The sequence below is a fragment of the Salvelinus namaycush genome, chromosome 7 (genome assembly GCF_016432855.1).
Source record: "Salvelinus namaycush isolate Seneca chromosome 7, SaNama_1.0, whole genome shotgun sequence".
Lineage (NCBI taxonomy): Eukaryota > Metazoa > Chordata > Actinopteri > Salmoniformes > Salmonidae > Salvelinus > Salvelinus namaycush.
In genome coordinates this window covers 34,552,877-34,571,033 of record NC_052313.1, presented here as the reverse complement: position 1 = coordinate 34,571,033, position 18,157 = coordinate 34,552,877, and the positions used below count along the sequence as shown (strand labels likewise).

The 18,157-nt window shown below is 44.6% G+C and overlaps 1 protein-coding gene across 1 annotated transcript in view; it reads left to right on the top strand.

The window, feature by feature from the left end:
* Positions 1 to 3,960: 3,960 nt before the first annotated feature.
* LOC120050703 (supervillin-like) overlaps positions 3,961 to 18,157 on the top strand; it is a 97,027-nt gene continuing 82,830 nt past the window's right edge. Inside the window, exons 1-9 of the mRNA XM_038997274.1 lie at positions 3,961 to 3,967; positions 5,467 to 5,530; positions 5,666 to 5,709; positions 8,915 to 8,981; positions 9,077 to 9,231; positions 9,594 to 10,362; positions 14,799 to 14,882; positions 16,904 to 17,169; positions 17,332 to 17,902. Of these exons, the coding sequence (XP_038853202.1) occupies positions 3,961 to 3,967; positions 5,467 to 5,530; positions 5,666 to 5,709; positions 8,915 to 8,981; positions 9,077 to 9,231; positions 9,594 to 10,362; positions 14,799 to 14,882; positions 16,904 to 17,169; positions 17,332 to 17,902 (2,027 nt within the window). The remainder of the gene's footprint in view (positions 3,968 to 5,466; positions 5,531 to 5,665; positions 5,710 to 8,914; positions 8,982 to 9,076; positions 9,232 to 9,593; positions 10,363 to 14,798; positions 14,883 to 16,903; positions 17,170 to 17,331; positions 17,903 to 18,157) is intronic.

The following is an 18,157-nucleotide window of genomic DNA, read 5'->3' as shown; positions in this document are numbered from 1 at the left end:
AACAGCAACATCTCAAGACATCAGTCAGGAAGTTAAAGCTTGGTCGCAAATGGTTCTTCTAAATGGACAATGACCCCAAGCATACTTCCAAAGTTGTGTCAAAATGGCTTAAGAACAACAAAGTCAAGGTATTGGAGTGGCCATCACAAAGCCCTGACCTCAATCCTACAGAAAAATTGTGGGCAGAACTGAAAAAGCATGTGCGAACAAGGAGGCCTACATACCTGACTCAGTTACACCAGCTCTGTCAGCAGGAATGGGCCACCCAAGTTAGACTGTTCTCTCTGCTACCGCACGGCAAGCGGTACCGGAGCGCCGAGTCTATGCCCAAGAGGTTCTAAACAGCTTCTACCTCCAAGCCATAAGACTCCTGAACACCTAATCAAATGGCTACCCAGAGTATATGCATTGCCCCCCATCTTTTACACTGCTGCTACTCTCTGTTGTTATCATCTATGCATAGTCAATTTTGACTCTCAATTCTTACCCTGATAGCAACGGGTCTGAATACTTATGTAAATATTATTTTTCAGTTTTCGCTTCGTCATTATGGGGTATTTTGTGTAAATTGGTGAGGAAATAGTTTTTAATCCATTTTAGAATAAGGCTGTAATTTAACAAAATGTGGAAAAAGTCAAGGGGTTTGAAAACTTTGCTTTCTGTGGTGATGGGGCAGCCAGTGGAAAATACTGAACATTGGGGTTGGCAATGTTATCTAGTTGTGCCATGATTGGCTCACAGATGGGTACACTACGTCACCGCAAAATCTACGGGGAGAACTGAAAAATTCAAGCCCCTTGAGTTACATTAGAAGTGCCCATCCAAAAAGGCTCAAGGTCATTGGCCACAGATAGAATGACATCAAATCATGTTACATCTACCGTAGCTTTGATTGGACTGATCATGTCAACATCATACTTTCAAAATCATGGCTAGCAAGCTAGACAAGCAGTTAATGTCATGAATCACGTCGACAATCTACTCGCAAATTATAGATCAAATGTATCGGTGCTCATCGGCCATTGGACATTACACAACAAGTTGGAAATCGCAAATTCAACAATGAGTGGTTTGGAAGGAATCAGTGGCTAACTGCAAGTGTTGCAATGCAATCACTAGCCTGCTATTCAGTGGAGTGGCTGTGTGGTTCAAGTCTGGGTTTAAAGGTCTCTTTTCCAAGCTTAAAAGGATAAACATTCAACACCATAGGCCAGAAAAGTTTGATTACATTGGCCATGCTGTCAATCCAGCATGATTTCTGCCACGTTCAAGACAACTGGGAACTCTGGGGGGGAAAAAATTACTCTGACTGGGGAAAATACGTTTTGAACAGTCATCCAATTCGGAATTCCAAGTCGGGAACTCAGGCCTCTTTCTAGAGCTTCGACCTGAAGATCACTGATGTCATGATTCGACCTTGTTTTTCCTCCTTAGTTCCCTGTTGTTTTGAAAGCACTTTAATCTCCAGAGAATGAAAGACTTTGACAAAGTTTGATGACAAAATTTGCCCGCAAGGACTGCTGCGCCAACTTCCTTTTCAAGTGAGCACATCACAACAAGGTGAGTCCAAAAATGTATTGTATACTGTTGCATAAATGATGTAATATGCCAGGGAGACATGTATACTGTAGCTAAGAAAGTAATACTAAGTGTATGTTGTGTAGTAAGCTGTTTGTAGCCCGTGTGCCTCACCCTAATAACTTAGCCTACTTCTCTGATTTGGTGATGCACATGTAGTTTATAGCCTGTTTTAGAGAAATGCCATCAAATATTGTAAGAGCTTTCATTGTCTGCTTATATGTCCCCTTTATTAATCCTACAGGTCTGACTTGGTGTACAGGGATAATACTGTCGCTGTACATTTCAAAAGTGCTGAACAAATAGTTTGTCTTAATTGAAATTACGGATTGTCTTTTTTCCGTTCGTCGTCCCCTTATGCCATAGTTTGTATATCTCAATTGTCAGTAGAAACCACATTTGTTTAAGCAAGTCAGCCATATTGACTGAAATAAGTGTTTCGCTGCCAGACAAGGCTCCGCTGATATCCAGGTGTAGCAGTTGTAATGATTCACTCCACGGTGCTGAAAAGAAAGCTCTGCTGTTGGGACAGCTTTATGTAGGCCCTAACAGTTTGTGAGCACCGTTTGTCACCTTTATAGTGCAATTAATGTATTGTTTAGTGTTGTGTTGTGGCTTTGCTGGCAGTTTGAGTTTGCCCCACCAAGATTTACATGCTAAAATCGTCACTGTATTCAATGTTTGCTTTTTTTAAATGATCTACCAATAGGTGCCCTTTGCGAGGCATTGGAAAACCTCCCTGGTCTTTGTGGTTGAATCTGTGTCAATGCTGTACTGAGGGACCTTACAGATAATTGTATGTGTGTGTTACAGAGATGAGGTAGTCGTTCTAAAATCATGTTAAACATTATTATTGCACACAGTGAATCCATGCAACTTATTTTGCGACTTTTGACATATATATATATATATACACACACACACACACACACACAAAAGTATGTGGACATCCCTTCTAACCTTTCCAACAAGTCAGTTTGTCAAATTTATGCCCTGCTAGAGCTGCCCGGGTTAACTATGTGCTGTTATTGTGAAGTGGAAACGTCTATGACCAACAACGGCTCAGCCATGAAGTTGTATGCCACACCAGCTCAAAGACCGTGCCGCCGAGTTCTGAAGCGCATAACGCATAAAAATGGTCTGTCATCGGTTGCAAAACTCACTACAAAATTCCAAACTGCCTCTGGAAGCAACATCAACACAAGAAGTGTTCGTCGGTAGCCTCATGAAATGGGTTTCCATGGCCGAGCAGCCGCACAGAAGCGTAAGATCACTATCAGTAATGCCAAGCATTTGCTGGAGTGGTGTGAAGCTCGCCGGTATTGGACTCTGGAGCAGTGGAAATGCGTTCTCTTGAGTGATGAATCACGCTTCATCTGGCAGTCTGACGGACGAATCTGGGTTTGGCAGATGCCAGGAGAACGCTACCTGCCCGATTGCATAGTGCAAACTGTAAAGTTTGGTGGAGGAAGAATAATGGTCTGGGGCTGTTTTTCATGTTTAGGGCTAGGCCCCTTGGTTCCAGCAAAGGAAAATGTACAGCGTACAATGATATTCTAGACGATTCCGTGCTTCCAACTTTGTGGCAACAGTTTGGGGAAGGCCCTTTCCTGTTTTATCATGACAATGCCCCTGTGCACAAAGCGACATCCATACAGAAATGTTTTGTCGAGATGGGTGTGGAAGAACTTGAATGGCCTCCACAGAGCACTGACTTCAACCTCAGCGAACACCTTTTGGGATGAATTGTAACGCCGACTGTGATCCAGGCCTATTTGACCAACATCAGTGCCTGACCCCCACTAATGCTCTTGTGGCAGAATGGAAGCAAGTACCCGCAGCAATGTTCCAACATCTAGTGGAAGTCCTTCCTAGAAGAGTGGAGGCTGTTATAGCAGAAAAGGGGGGACCAACTCCCTATTAATGCTCATGATTTTGGAATGAGATATTTGACGAGCAGGTGTACTCAAGACATTTCAGCAATTCATTTTTCATTCATTTGTAAAAATGTCTAAACATAATTCCACTTTGACATGCGGTATTGTGTGTAGGCCAGTGACACAAAATCTTAATTTAATCCATTTTAAATGCGGGATGTAACACCACAAAATGGTGAAAAAGTCAAGTGGTGTGAATACTTTCTGAAGTATTCTGTATGTCAAAGCAAATTCAAGACTTGATGGCCATGCTTCCGCCACATTGACTTTAAACGGTCTCCATTGTTTTTGTTTTTCTATGTCTAAAATTGTGTTGCACATATTCAAGGCTGCTGCTCTCTTCATAGGAACTATGATGTTTATGTGTTGTATTAGGGCAGAGCTTGACAACTGTCTTTGCCATGATGGTGGCTGGCACTTATCACTTCGATGCCCCTGTGTCGTGATGGCAAGTAAGAAAAGGCTCATCAGTCACCTATGTGTGAGGGTTGGTTACCATGTATTTAATTTGAATTGCTTGTATCTCCTCTGTATTTTGCTCTCATAGAGAGGCTTCTATTGGGTAGAGTTGGTAGGCGCTGCCACACACTCACAAAGAAACAACCATGACATGTGATTAGGGCTGTGATGTTCATGGAAATTTGGAGGACCTTAATTTAGCAGCCAAGTGACCGTGGTCTTCTTAACTGTTCGAAAAGTACAATAAAACAAATCTATGAAACAAAATTTTGCACATTTTCTTATCTCCTCCGCTCCTGCCTGCATGGGCTGCCATAGACAGAATGAATATAACGGCCGTCCCCATTTAAGTCCACGATGGCATAATGGATGGACTTGCAGCCATTGCGAATGTACCCATAGGAGCAAATCAGGAAGTGTCCCCATCAATATGTGCTGTGATTTGTTGATTCAACTCAACTGACATTGAAAAAATAACCTTCCATTGCATGAGCCACATCAGTTAAGATCACTTGAATGAACATTCTACGTTACCATGGAAATGATTGCATCACAATACCCGGCAGCCATTGCGAGTGTACACATGTACTCAGTCAAAGTGCCAGGGTTAGAGGTTCCAAGCCAGTTTTATTCATTCTATTTCTGTGTGCCGGTGCAGGCAATCTGGGATGCGTTCCCTAGGCAACTGAATACTTTTTTGCTACAGCACCTTGCTTGTTTCAGCAGTTTCACTTTGTAAAGAATCCATGTTTCCACAGAAACGAACTTAAACGCACAAAGGGCTCCCGAGTGGCGCAGTGGTCTAAGACACTGCATCTCAGTACAACAGGCGTCACTGCAGTACCTGATTCGAATCCAGGCTTCATCACATCCGGCCGTGACCGTTGGTTACATGGTTATACGTAATTGTGCCAGCCCTACATGTGATCAGACTTTAAAGAATCCAATCCGTCTCAATGAAAAGCAATCAAACCTCTAACGCCTTGAGCTGTGACATCATAGAGACAAGCCACTTTAGAAAGAGCTGTACCGCAATTTACTGTGTGCCTGCGTGTGTCTTTGTGAGTTAGCTGTCTCAAGTCTCACCTGGTTTCATTTTCAAATAAACAATGGTATGCGGCTCTGTTGAAAAGTACTGCAGTATATAGGGAATAGGTGCAATTTTGGATGCGCTCACAGTTACATTGTTCCCATTATTACAACCCAAAGGCTACACACATCTCTTATTGTTCAACATGATTCAATAAAACATGTTTTAGTTTTCTAATGTATTTAATTCCTCTGCAGTGCTGCAAGTCCACTTGACTAATGTCATGCATCGAGAAATGTTGTTGAATGACCTTAAGATGCCTTGAATACACTCGTTTTAATGTTTGGTCAGTAAAAAGTGTAAAGTTGGACCCTTCACAATGGCCCTGTCTCCTCTCACTCAAGTGATGAAGAACTGAGTATGGTCTTAAAGTCTAAATTATGTTTTCTCTCTCCTCTCTAGAACTTGGGAGTGAGACCCCCGTCAAACTTGGGAAGGCAAGACTTTTACAGAAGAGGGCTCTTAGGTAAGATGCTATTTTCATGGATAATATCAATATTTGTGTATTGTTTCGGTTCTGTATACAGTATCATTGCACATCTAATAGTCTCTCTTCAGCCTGTGTATGCTGCCCGTGGGTGTCTGTGTGTACATTATACAGGATTCCCAATGGAAAAGTGTCCAAGCGAAGTGAGAAAGTGAAGGGTAAGGTCACTGTAGAGCGAACGCCACTGCAACATTGGTGTGATTGCATCGTGTCAACGTTTTGTCCTAGTGTCAAATATTCCACCCTTCTGCCACCCATGACTCCACAGCTCCGCATACATATATTGTACATCTAGTATCCAACCAGTTCTTTACGTTTACAGTATCCGTTTGCGTTATTGTTTGTCCATGATCTTTGTCATCCTTTACGCAAATGATGAAATACTTCAGCAAAATGGGTGTGTCGTGTTCTTTGCAATGTAATGTGCTAGTTCATCTACTAAAACCCAAAAGGATGAGTTCCTCTTTTCAAAGGCCCCTTCCCTCAGATAGTCTCGTTGTATATTTCATGCCACAACTGTTTCGCGTTGAAGTCCAACCCACTCTATTGCCAACGGCCCTCTGGATATTTTTCAACGGTATTCTCTTCCCATCGTAATGGATAGACGTAACATGTAGACAATGGCTAGACAATGGTAATGGATAGAAGTAACACCAATAGACATAACAGGTCTTACTTGGTATGTTAGTGCCGTAGATTTGAGTCAGTGTGAATAGATCAACAGGATCTACGACCTTGATGTAAAAAGCCTATTACTGAAAATACTTTACTCGGAAAAAGCTTGTCTGGAGAAGACAAGGTGAGCGCTACCATCAGTCCTGTGTTACGCCAACAGTGAAGCATCCGGAGACCATTCATGTGTGGGGTTGCTTCTCAGCCAAGGGAGTGGGCTAACTCACATTTTTGTCTAAGAACACAGCCACGAATAAAGAAGGGTGCCAACACATCCTCCGAGAGCAACTTCTCCTAACCATCCAGCAACAGTTTGGTGACGAACAATGCCTTTTCCAGCATGATGGAGCACCTTGTCATAAGGCAAAAGTGATAACTAAGTGGCTCGGGGAACAAAACATTGATATTTTGGGTCCATGGCCAGGAAACTCCCCAGACCTTAATCCCATTGAGAACTTGTGGTCAATCCTCAAGAGGCGGGTGGACAAACAAAAACCCACATATTCTGACAAACTCCAAGCATTGATTATGCAAGAATGGGCTGCCATCAGTCAGGATGTGGCCCAGAAGTTAATTGACAGCATGCCAGGGCGGATTGCAGAGGTATTGAAAAAGAAGGGTCAACACTGCAAATATTGACTCTTTGCATCAACTTCATGTAATTGTCAATAGAAGCCTTTGACACTTATGAAATGCTTGTAATTATACTTCAGTATTCCATAGTAACATCTGACAAAAATATCTAAAGACACTGAAGCTGCAAACTTTGTGAAAATGAATATTTGTGTCATTCTCAAAACTTTTGGCCACGACTCTACATAGCATCAGCAATCTAGTGTTTATATACATAATTGGTTATGACTGACTGAGCTGTTCTGTTTTTATTTGTGCCCCTCTGCAGCTTCCGGAAAGTGTTCTTGTCCGAAGAGAAAAACAACCTGGCCAAGAACACCAAGGATATAGATGTACATCTCTTGGCAAGCCTCCCTAAAGGTGACTTAGGGCTTTCTGTTTCAGCATGCTGTGCTGCATGAAACACATGACTCTATCTGACAATGCTTGCATCTCAAATAGCACCCTATTCTCTATATAGTGCACTACTTTTGACCAGAGCCCTTTTAGCTCCGGTCTAAAGTTGTGCACTATATAGGGAATAGTGTGCCATTTGGGAAATATTCTCGGACAAAGGATACTTTCCCAGAGTTATGGGTTTGAGGGAATGGTGTCTATTGTGTGACTGTATAATGGCAATCCTCAGAGGAACACGATTACCAGACCACTCGTAGAACAGCTAAGTGCTTCGTTAGATGCTTTTTGCTCTCCGCTAAACGTAGAATCACATGGATTATCCATCTCTCAGGCTCCACAGTGGCGCAGCGGTCTAAGGCACTGCATCTCAGTGCTAGAGGCGTCACTACAGACACCCTGGTTCGAATCCAGGCTGTATCACAACCGGCTGTGATTGGAAGTCCCATAGGGCGGTGCACAATTGGCCCGGCGTCATCTGGGTTTGGCCGGTATAGGCCGTCATTGTAAATAAGAATTTATTCTTAACTAACTTGCCTAGTTAAATAAAGGTTACGCATCTGATTAACTTCAGAACAAAGTTGACTACAAATACAAAGTTCTCTTTGCAAGTGTTACAAAGAAGCAATGAATAAAATATGTTTCAAATGAAAACTGAGATGAGTGCATTAAAATATTGTGAAATAATTGTAATAATTGAAAATATTGTGAAATAATTGTAATGTTAAGGAAAGATTTGAATGAAGAAAGCTGATCCAAGAGCAGCTCTACCTTTCTTTCGATCCTATCAGTATCGACACATGCTCCAACGATGCACTTAGTGACTATTCTCTCCGTGTGATGTTGTGGGAAACACATGTTACATCTTCGGCTGTTGTAGAAAAGATTGAAAAGTTGCTTTATTACATGTGGTGTCCAGCAGTAACACGCATAACAAGCTCTAGACTGTACTGTTCTGTTTATCCTGACTACAGTGCAGCTCCTTTCCTACTAGCTCATGGATAGGACTAAAGGGGCAGTCTGGTTCAGTCCAACCCAATAGGCCATTACCTGACTGCCCTGCTCTGGCTGTGTTTACACAGGCAGACCAATTCTGTTCTTTTTGCCTGTAATTAGTATTTTGAACAATCGGATTAGATCTTTCGCTAATATTTGCCCAAAAGATTAGAATTGGGCTGCCTGTGTAAACACAGCCTGTGGGTGAATTTTGTGTGATCTCTCGGTCTCTATGTAGGTCTCGATCAATCACATGAAAGATTCAGAGTGTAACCACTTCTTTCGCTAAGTCAATTAGTCAGTAGCAGATTGGACGCTTTCTATTATCGAAGCGGGATGCAGATTTTGTCAGTTCCTTGTGAATGTGTCTCTCAGCGATTTGTCACTGTGTCGTAGAGAACAGAGTCTGCTACTGGAGGAATGGTCACCTCCTTATAACAAGACCCACAAACAAACCGAGATCTATTCTTGCTCTAGATGTGACAGTAGCCTGTACCAGATCGGTTTGAATTTACAGTAAACTTTGTTGGCTAATGTGAGCTTAAACTGTCCATCCTCATCTGCTGTGAAGTGTGTCTCTCTCTTATAATGACTACTGAATTGAATAAACTTTATTCTCTACTTTCCAGTTTTATCCTGTATAACCTACCTGTGTTTTCATCTGTCCAGTTTCAGAATTGAGGAAGCGTTTTGAAGGCATCAGCCCAAGCACTAGCTGTGACTGGGAAATGAACAGGTACAACCGAGACATTCGTGATGGATGAGAACGTGCGCGTGTCACTGTGTGTGCGTGTGTCACTGTGTGCGTATTTGACTCTGTGTCTGATTGTGTAGGAAGGAGAGGATTGCCCGGCGGTTGGAGGGCATAGAGAGCGAGGTGCATCCCGCCATATTACCCAGCTGCCCAGGCCTGGTGACCAATCGGCTGGTAGAGGAAGACACGCCCCGTTACACACGCGCCTCGGACACCTGTGACCCCTGTGTCGGTGAGGACACACACACACTACACAGAGTACCCTGTGTCAGTGAGGACAGGGACACCTAGGCACACCAGAATACAGTCACCTACTCACTAAACTTGTACCTGGAGTTTCTACATGGCTGCATCAGCTACTTACGCAACCCACAGAATGACAGACCTAGAGCATAGTTAGAGCTCCATATAGCATATCAATAAAGAGACCTGACCAATGCTTTTTATTATGAATTTGATCAATATTTGCTTACAGTATTAAATCATTTGCAAGATATACATTGACATCATGCATTATATACTACTTGCGTAGTGTTTTAGTCCATACATAATGTAATAGTCTGAAGCAGTAATGGTCTCTCCCTCTATCCCCAGTCACAGTACAACGTTACAGTAAGGAGGACATGGAGAGTCCAGAGATGATGACCCATCAGCAGGTCACTGCTCCAGAGAGGCAGTCCAGAGCCCGGTGCAGACCCGAGGAACAGACCCAGACCGTCCTCACTGAACCCACAGACCTCGCTGGTACCGACCTGGACTCCAAGGTGGAGCGGATCGCCCGCTACAAGGCAGAAAGGCGTCGCCAGTTGGCCGAGCGCTATGGTATCTCGCTGGACCAAGAGCCAGACACCACTGTCACCGACCACTTCTCTTCCCGATACGGTGCCTCCTGTGGACGCAAGGAGTTGGCTTCTTCCTTTGAGAGGCAACAGGGCTACACACACCCAGAAACACGCTGCAGGGCAGAGTCTGTGGGGGACGAACACTCCTACACATCCATTAGATCCAGGGTGGGTAGAGTGGCCCACCCACCACAGGGCTACGGCAAGCCTGGCCAGGGGCGACCCAGGGTCGACTCGTTCACAGAGAGGGAGAGGGTGGAGAACCTGGAGAACCAGCGCAGGGCAGCTCAGCAGGAGAGGAACATCAAAGCCCCCGAGCCGCAGCCGCCATCTTCCTCCACCTACATGGATGTGACGTCGTCGACCTCTGCCAAAGTGCCCGTTGCTAAGCACAACATCATCATGGGGTTGCCCCCCAGCTCACCCAAGACGAAGTCCTTGCTGCCCTCCCCCAAACAGGAGGTGCCCCCTGGGGACCTGTTCATAGAGCAACAGGCCCACAACATCCTCAGCAGACAGGGGTGAGTGTCCCTACCTCCTACACTATGTCTAGATCTGCCTCGCTCTTTCTCTGTCCCCCTACTGTAAACATAACAGATGGAGAGAAAGAGAGTCTCTGTATCTCCCTCACACACACACACACACACACATAATGTCCTCCTATGGAAGGATGGGTGGGCTGCGTTTGGGACTGGAAGATGACACATCATCCATTAGGCTTGCACCACACTCATCGCTCGCCCCCTCACAAAGTCGTGCTCTTGGCAGGAACATTGACTGTCCCAAATGGCACCCTATTCCCTATATAGTGCACTACTACTGGGACGCACACATTATTTCAAACAGCAATCTGGACCCAGAGCAGTTGTCTGGAGTGGAATTAAAGTGCAGCGCAGGCAGGCTCAGTCAGTCCAAAAGGGTTCAAACAGACACGCAGTTGGGACTGAGAGAACTTAAATCTGAACTGACCTCAGATCAGGCATTGATGTTGCTGCTGCATGTCTTTCATGTTTAACAACAACCTGTACTGTTAAGATGATAAGTTGACTAGATAAAAGGAGTTGCTTTTGGGATATAGTTGAAGTCAAAATTATATTAAGAATCTACTATAATTGCTCAGATATCAGACTAGAGCTGTGTTCGAATCCTCATACTAACCGCACTAACCATACTATTTGTGACGTGAATTAAGTATGTAGTATGCTTATTGGTCATAGCATGGATATAGTTAGTATGCCAAAAGTTCCCGGATGTCGTACTAAATTTGCCAAAATATGAAGTATACACGCAGAGAACACTATTTCGGTACTTTAGGGCCCATAATGCAATTCTTCAGGAAATGGGTGTGGCTCTTCATATCGTTTTCAGATTTGAAGAAAATGGCGGAAAATATGCAGCCAAGTACGACGAGAGCAGATACAAAATCATTGCTTTAACTAATTATGACAAATGTTAAGAAAATGTTGAACAATGTAATTAAGTAATGACTTTTCAAATAAGTTACCTTACACGTTATGTTGGCTGACAATTTGTTAGCTACGCTGTCCTTACGAACCACATAGCATATCATTACAGCAGTATGTACCGGTATGTTAGCTAGCTACCTAATGTTAGCTGGCTAATAATGCATCAAGCTTGCCAGTATATATTAACTATAGGCTGTCTAATTGCTAACTATCCAATGTTTATTGACTTGATTATTCTTTGTCGTTCTTAGCTAAATGGTATCGTCATTGTGCGTTCTCAATGGACATTCGGGTGCTTTCGTAAATTCGCTCTGGCTATCTAATCTATTTCAGAGCACTCTCCTCTGAGTGTACCAGAGCGCAATTAATTTACTAGCGCTCAACACCCGTTGAATATGGCCGGTGTCTGTAAATGTCGGCTAAAAAAAGTAATTAAATTGTTGCCAGCAGCACATGAATGCCTAACCGGCTCTGCTAGGGCGAGTAAAATGATCAGAGTGGTCTCATTTGTGTCTGGAAGTAACTAGCTAGCTAGCCAACGTTAGCTTAGGTGCTTGACTGCAGTTGTACGGTCAGAATGCTCAAATCAACCCTACTCCTCAGCCCGAGGGTCCAGTGTGAGCTCCCAGAGCGAGATGCTCAGAATTTACAATCTGACAACACACGCACTCTGGCACTCCAGATTGTGTTTAATAACACACCTGAAGTCGTTAAATGTCTAACTAGTAATTTGTTATGCTAACAAGCTAGCAAAAGGTTGCATAGCAACACCATCAACTTCCGGTAGACAGCGAAGAGCTAGTACGCTCAACTGAAAGGATACTGTTTGTTTACAGTATACTAAAATGAACCAATAGTATGCAGTATATACTCATTAAGTATGTAGTATACAGTATGTTAGTATGGGTTTTCGAACACAGCTTATGACTGAGCCAGTCACCCAAAGCCCTTTATTTCAGGATGTGAAACTAATGGTGTCATGTTCTAAAAAATGGCACTGTCAATGTAAGATATCCTCACCAAATAGTTAAGGAATTCTTAATTTGGCATTCACAGTCCTGGCCAATGCAGTTCGGTGTCTAGAGACATTGCATTTTCCAATGTTTTTTCCAGTGCTCTTCATACTCCTCCCCTCAGTCCATCAGTCTTATTTTAACAGCCAGCTCTTGTCCTAGCTGTACCCTGCTGGTAGTAAATGTTGACTCACTAAGGGGGACATTTATATTCCACATCCCACCAGGCATTACTCTTTCCCTCCTCTGTCTCTCTCTGTGTCGGTCTCTCTCTGTGTCTGTCGCGCTGTCTCTGTCTCTCACTCTCGGGTTTCAAATCTTAGCAGCAGCTGTGTTGCGTTAACCATCAGAAGGGGTGTTGGGTTAGGGGGCGCACTGTGTGACTCCTCGGTCAGAACTATGACAGCATACAGAGACACAGCTGGGACTGATGAAGGCCAGCAACACTATGCCAAACCGCCTGCTTCGAGAAAGAGTTTAGGGTTTAGGTCATGGAGCAGAGGGATAGCTGTCTATCACTCACTAGCTCTCTTTTTTCTCATCCTCTCTCTTTCGCTCTGTCATTTATTTTCTTTAAAAAAAAAATGTTTTTTTAAAATCTCCCCAATTTCGTCATATCCAATTGGTAGTTACAGTCTTGTCCCATCGCTGCAACTCCCGTATGGACTTGGGAGAGGCCAAGGTTGAGAGCTGTGCGTCCTCCGAAACACAACCCTACCAAGCTGCACTGCTTCTTGGCACAATGCACGCTTAACCCGGAAGCCATCCGCACCAATGTGTCGGAGGAAACACCATACACCTGGCAACCGTGTCAGCATGCATGCACTCGGCCCACCACAGGAGTCGCTAGAGTGCGATGGGACAAGGACATCCCGGCTGGCCAAACCCTCCCCTAACCCGGACGACGCTGGGCCAATTGTGCGTCGCCTCATGGGTCTCCCGGTCGTGGCCGGCTGCAACACAGCCCGGTATCAAACCAGGATCTTTAGTAACACAGCTAGCACTGCGATGATATACCATTTTCTAGCTCTGAGTCTCTACTTTTATCCAATGTAAAAAATAAAAATAAATCAAATTTCAAGCCGGTCGGTCACATATCGTCCCACGACACCCTGCTTCCTTCCTTTTGTTCTCCTCTACAGAAAGACCCATGACTATTTATTTAAATATCTCTCCTTTGTGCATAGAATAGATATAAGTCAAATGCCTATTCTCAATCCAGTACAGCCCTCTATACTAGGAAGTTATGGCTCTGGATATCGGTAAGACAGATAAGGAAGGACATATACTATGTAGCCACATGGGACAGGACTACACTGGGATTTTTGCCTTCCTTTTTTAGGACCAAATCATGCACGTGCAGTGTTTACAATAGGCTACATCAGTTGACTGTATACCTATTCTTTCCCATATACATTGCCTTTATAAAGTATTCAACCCCCTTTACTTGTTCCACGTTTTGTTGCATTAATGCCATTAAGCAGTTTCCTTACTCTACGGCAACTGAGTTGGGAAGGACGCCTCTATCTTTGTAGTGCCTCAGTTTATAAATACACCATCCAAAGCCTTATTAATAACTTCACCATGCTCAAAGGGATATTCATTCTTCTTTTTTTTAATATATATATCTTCCAAGTGGTGCCCGTCTTTGCGAGGCATTGGAAAACCTTCCTGGACTGGTTGAATATGTGCTTGAAATTCACTACCTGACTGAGGGGTAGTTATTCAAAAATCATGTTAACCAATATTATTTCACACAGTGAGTCCATGTAACTTATTATGAAGGCACTGAACATGTACAGTACACTGTGTGCATTGCAATACATGCTGCTGTTTTGTGTTATGTCTGTATTACAGGAGGTTGGTGGCACATTAATTGGGGAGGACGGGCTCATGGTAATGGCTGGAGAGGAATCGGTGGAATGGTATCAAATACATCAAGCACATGGTTTGATGCCATTCCATTGGCTCCGTTCCAGCCATTATTATGAGCCGTTCTCCCCTCAGCAGCCTCCACTGGTCTGTATGGTCCTATTATTTTCATAAGCCCCAATTGATGTACAGTTTGTTCATTTTGATTAACGTTCCTGGAGAGGATTTATTTCATATTTCATCGTTTGTTGACATTTCTCCAAATACCAGTATCATAACAGAGCTTGCACTAGACTACTAGAGAATGGGATATCCATTGAAGTACCAGGCAGATGGATGGTCTTTTTTGGTCAAGTTCAATACGAAGTCAATCGTGTGTGTGTGTGTGCTACAAGTGAAACGCTGGGGAGTCTAGCCGCTAGCCACTCACTCACCCAGGGTGCGTCCAAAATTACACCCTATTCCCTATATAGTGCACTACTTTTGACCAGAGCTCCACAGGGCTCTGGTCAAATGTAATGCACTACATGGGAATAATAGGGTGCCATTTTGGACATAGCACAAGTGTGTCGCTGACTCACTGCATCTCCCATCCCATTGGTACAGCCCGGAAGTGAAACCACCCAGCGATTGGTTCCTCCAGACTGATTCGGCAGGCAACACCCAGTCCCTTATCAACTGGCCCTCCAGGTACAGGGTGTGTCTGACCTTCCCTCCCTCCCCTCCACATTCCCATCTCTTAACCTATCCCATCATGGCATTGTCGCATCTGACATCACCCCCCATCAACATTAATGGGTGTTGCTGTGGTTTCATTTCATTGACCAAATTTTCCCCCTCCCCACCTCCATTCAGGTTGTCCAATGACTGCAGATGTTTCTATCTCAATGACTTACTTATAGGTTTGTAGAGTTACTTACAGTAAGTGCTCTATTGAGGTACGCACTCTGTTTCTCCCTGTTTCTCTGCTGACTAGGCCAGACTGAGGGAGAGGGGAGGATGATGCTGGGAGTCAGACAGTGGGGGAAAAAACATTTTAGTCACAACTCATCCCCCACTCCTCTCTGTCTTGACTCAGCAGATATATCCAGTAATGTATCCTCTCTCCCTCAGGCCCACACACACAGTCAGAGAAAATGTGAAATTAGAGCTGGAAAAAGTATTGCTGTTTGCGCCATTAGCTCCTCTTCATTTCCTTTTTCTAGATTTCAACAATCAGATCATTGGATCTGGGCTCAAAGCAGTAGTAACCTTGTGATTACAGACAGACAATGGAGTCCAGTAGAGTTACGCTGACTAAATTTCCATATTCAAGACATTGACATCATAGTAGACCATTTCTGACCCACTAAACCTGATTACTGGATTTAGTCAAAGGAATGTGTCGTTCAGAGATGAGGAGAAAAGCAGACTGAGCTAACCTTCCACAGCCAGGCCTTATTCACAGCCCACCATATTCACAAAACGAGGAATAGTAACTTTGCTTAACTTTCCTCATAAGTCTATAGTTAAAGGTCCAATGCAGCCATTTTCATCTCGATATCAAATAATTTCTGGGTAACATTTAAGTACCTTTACTGTGATTGTTTTCGATTGAAATGGTCAAAAATAAACAAAATAGCTTCTTAGCAAAGAGCAATTTCTCAAGCAAGATATTTGTTAGGATTGTCTGAGTGGGGAGGAGAAAACTGAAAACTAGCTGTTATTGGCAGAGCGGTTTGGAAGTCTCTTATTGGTCAAACTAATTTACTGCTGGTGATGTCCCCAGGCAGGCCAAAGCTCCCACCCCACCAACACAGGCTGAAATTTCAGGCATTCTTTTCAAACAAGTCTTCCACTAAAAAGGCATTATCATAATTTTCACAGTATTATTCCAACTTCATAGTGTGGAAATATATATAAAACACAGGAAAATCACGTTGCTGACTGCACTGGGCCTTTAAGGGAACAATGGCAGTTAAGAAGAGATTTCTTCTGAAGATATGCTATGTGAATCCAGGCCCAGGCCTGCTCAGCTGTGGAAGACTGCTGTGGAAGAGTCTTCCCGGACCTTGAGTAGTAGAGGCCAGTGAAGAAAGAAAGGGAAATAAGGAGAGGGCACTCTGTCAACTGTTCCATGAACATCTTAGATGTACTATAGGAATATGCTCAAGAGCTGAGTGTTTTTATGCCATATGCTAGCCGCCTTCCAGAGAGATTAACCTGTACAATATTGCTGGCTTTAACTCTCCCAGAACCACAAAATCAAGTCTTATGGGAAAGAGCTACTGTTTTATATTTAACTACTGTTGAAAAAGCATTAGCCACCACCTGACAACAGCTGTAGCCTAGCGTGTTGTCAACCAACCGACCCCACCATCATCCAGCATGTGATCTGTCTATGCTCTGCATCCAATTGATTCCCTGTTTTTGGCGACTTGGTGTTCATCATGTGTTTCTCATTAGTATCTCACTGGTCAGATGGTATTACATTCATATTTCTGAGTTATATCGTTGATGACATTTTGACCGTTTTCTCTAAATGGAGCCACGCTTGAATAAGAGGGGAAGGAGGTGAGGAAGGGAGGAGGTGAGGGAGGGATGGGGGGGCAAGGGTATGTTTGTGGCTGAGGGAAGGGGATGTGTTGGGCATTTACCATAATTTATCTCTCTGCACTCTGAGTTTCAGTACAAACTGGAGCGTGTTGTAAACCCTCTGTCTCTCCCTAAAGAATCAGAGTTAGGGAAAGACTGGCCAGGGATGAGGGAGTTCGAAAGAGGAGTCCAGAGCTGGGCCACCATGTCTCCGAGGCCCCCCTGTACAGGAGACACCCCCAGATCACCACCCGCTCCACAGCCTACCACCATGACCCCCAGGCTCCGGCGTATACCACTAATGACCCTCCAGGCCCCAAGTCCTACTCTCACCACCAGCCTCAGCTCACCCGTTCTGGGCAGAGTGATGACCCCAGCTATCTGTCCATGACTACTGGCCCTGGTTCCGGGGCACAGCAGCCCCAACAGCCTCCGCCAGAGGAGGAAGAGGAGATGGAGGGAGAAGTGGAAGAAGAGGAGAAGAGGGGAGCCCCTAGGGAGGGCAGACAGGAGGTGAAGACTGAGGGACTACTGAAGAGCAGGAGGAAAGCTGTGCTGCCGTCAGAGATCAGAGGAGTCCAGGGAGTGGGACAGGGGAGGGAGGCTGAGCCCAGAGGAGGGTACATGGGAAGAGGGGGAGAGAGAACCAGGATGAGATGGGGGGAGTCGGACACAGACCCCGAACCAATCAGACCTACGGAACAACCCATGACCCGCCTGCAGGCCGCCGAGGTCAGAGCGGAGCTCAGAGCCTCCAGGGAGAAGGGTCAACAACCGTGGAGTGATAACGCCATCTACATCCAGAGAGGCGTTGTCCCCGCCTCTACCCACATCCAGAACAGGGGAGGAGGCCCAACCACCACCACCATGACCACTGACGCCTTCATCTCCATCCGCTCCTCATCCGACACTGGGCCCCATGGGGCCCCTAGAGGCTCCATCCCCAGGGCCCAGGAGCCATGGTCGGTCAAAGAGGCAGCAGGCCTGCGAAGGGGAGCCATTGAAGATGGGATCAGAAATAGAGACCAGAGCCCACTAGAGACCAGGGACGCTCGTATCTCTGTGGCCAAGCTTCGTCACTCCTACCTGGAAAGTGCTACGACTGCTACTGCCCCAGTCGTCAGGAAACCTGAGCTGTAGGTAGTTCTCTAATACAGTGCTGCTCTACAATGCATTCTGCTAAGAGCTGCGGCTGGCTTCTCTGTTTGGAACTCAGTCATCCGCTGCCTAACACGAAATGATAATCAGTGTGATTGTTTTCACTGTTTTTAACATGTAGAAACACTCATCTAAAAGCTGATACAGTATAGTTTCTTCAATCCATACTGCTGGGAACTGCTGCTGGCTTCTATCTAGAACTCACTCACTGCCATGCACTACCTAGCTAACAC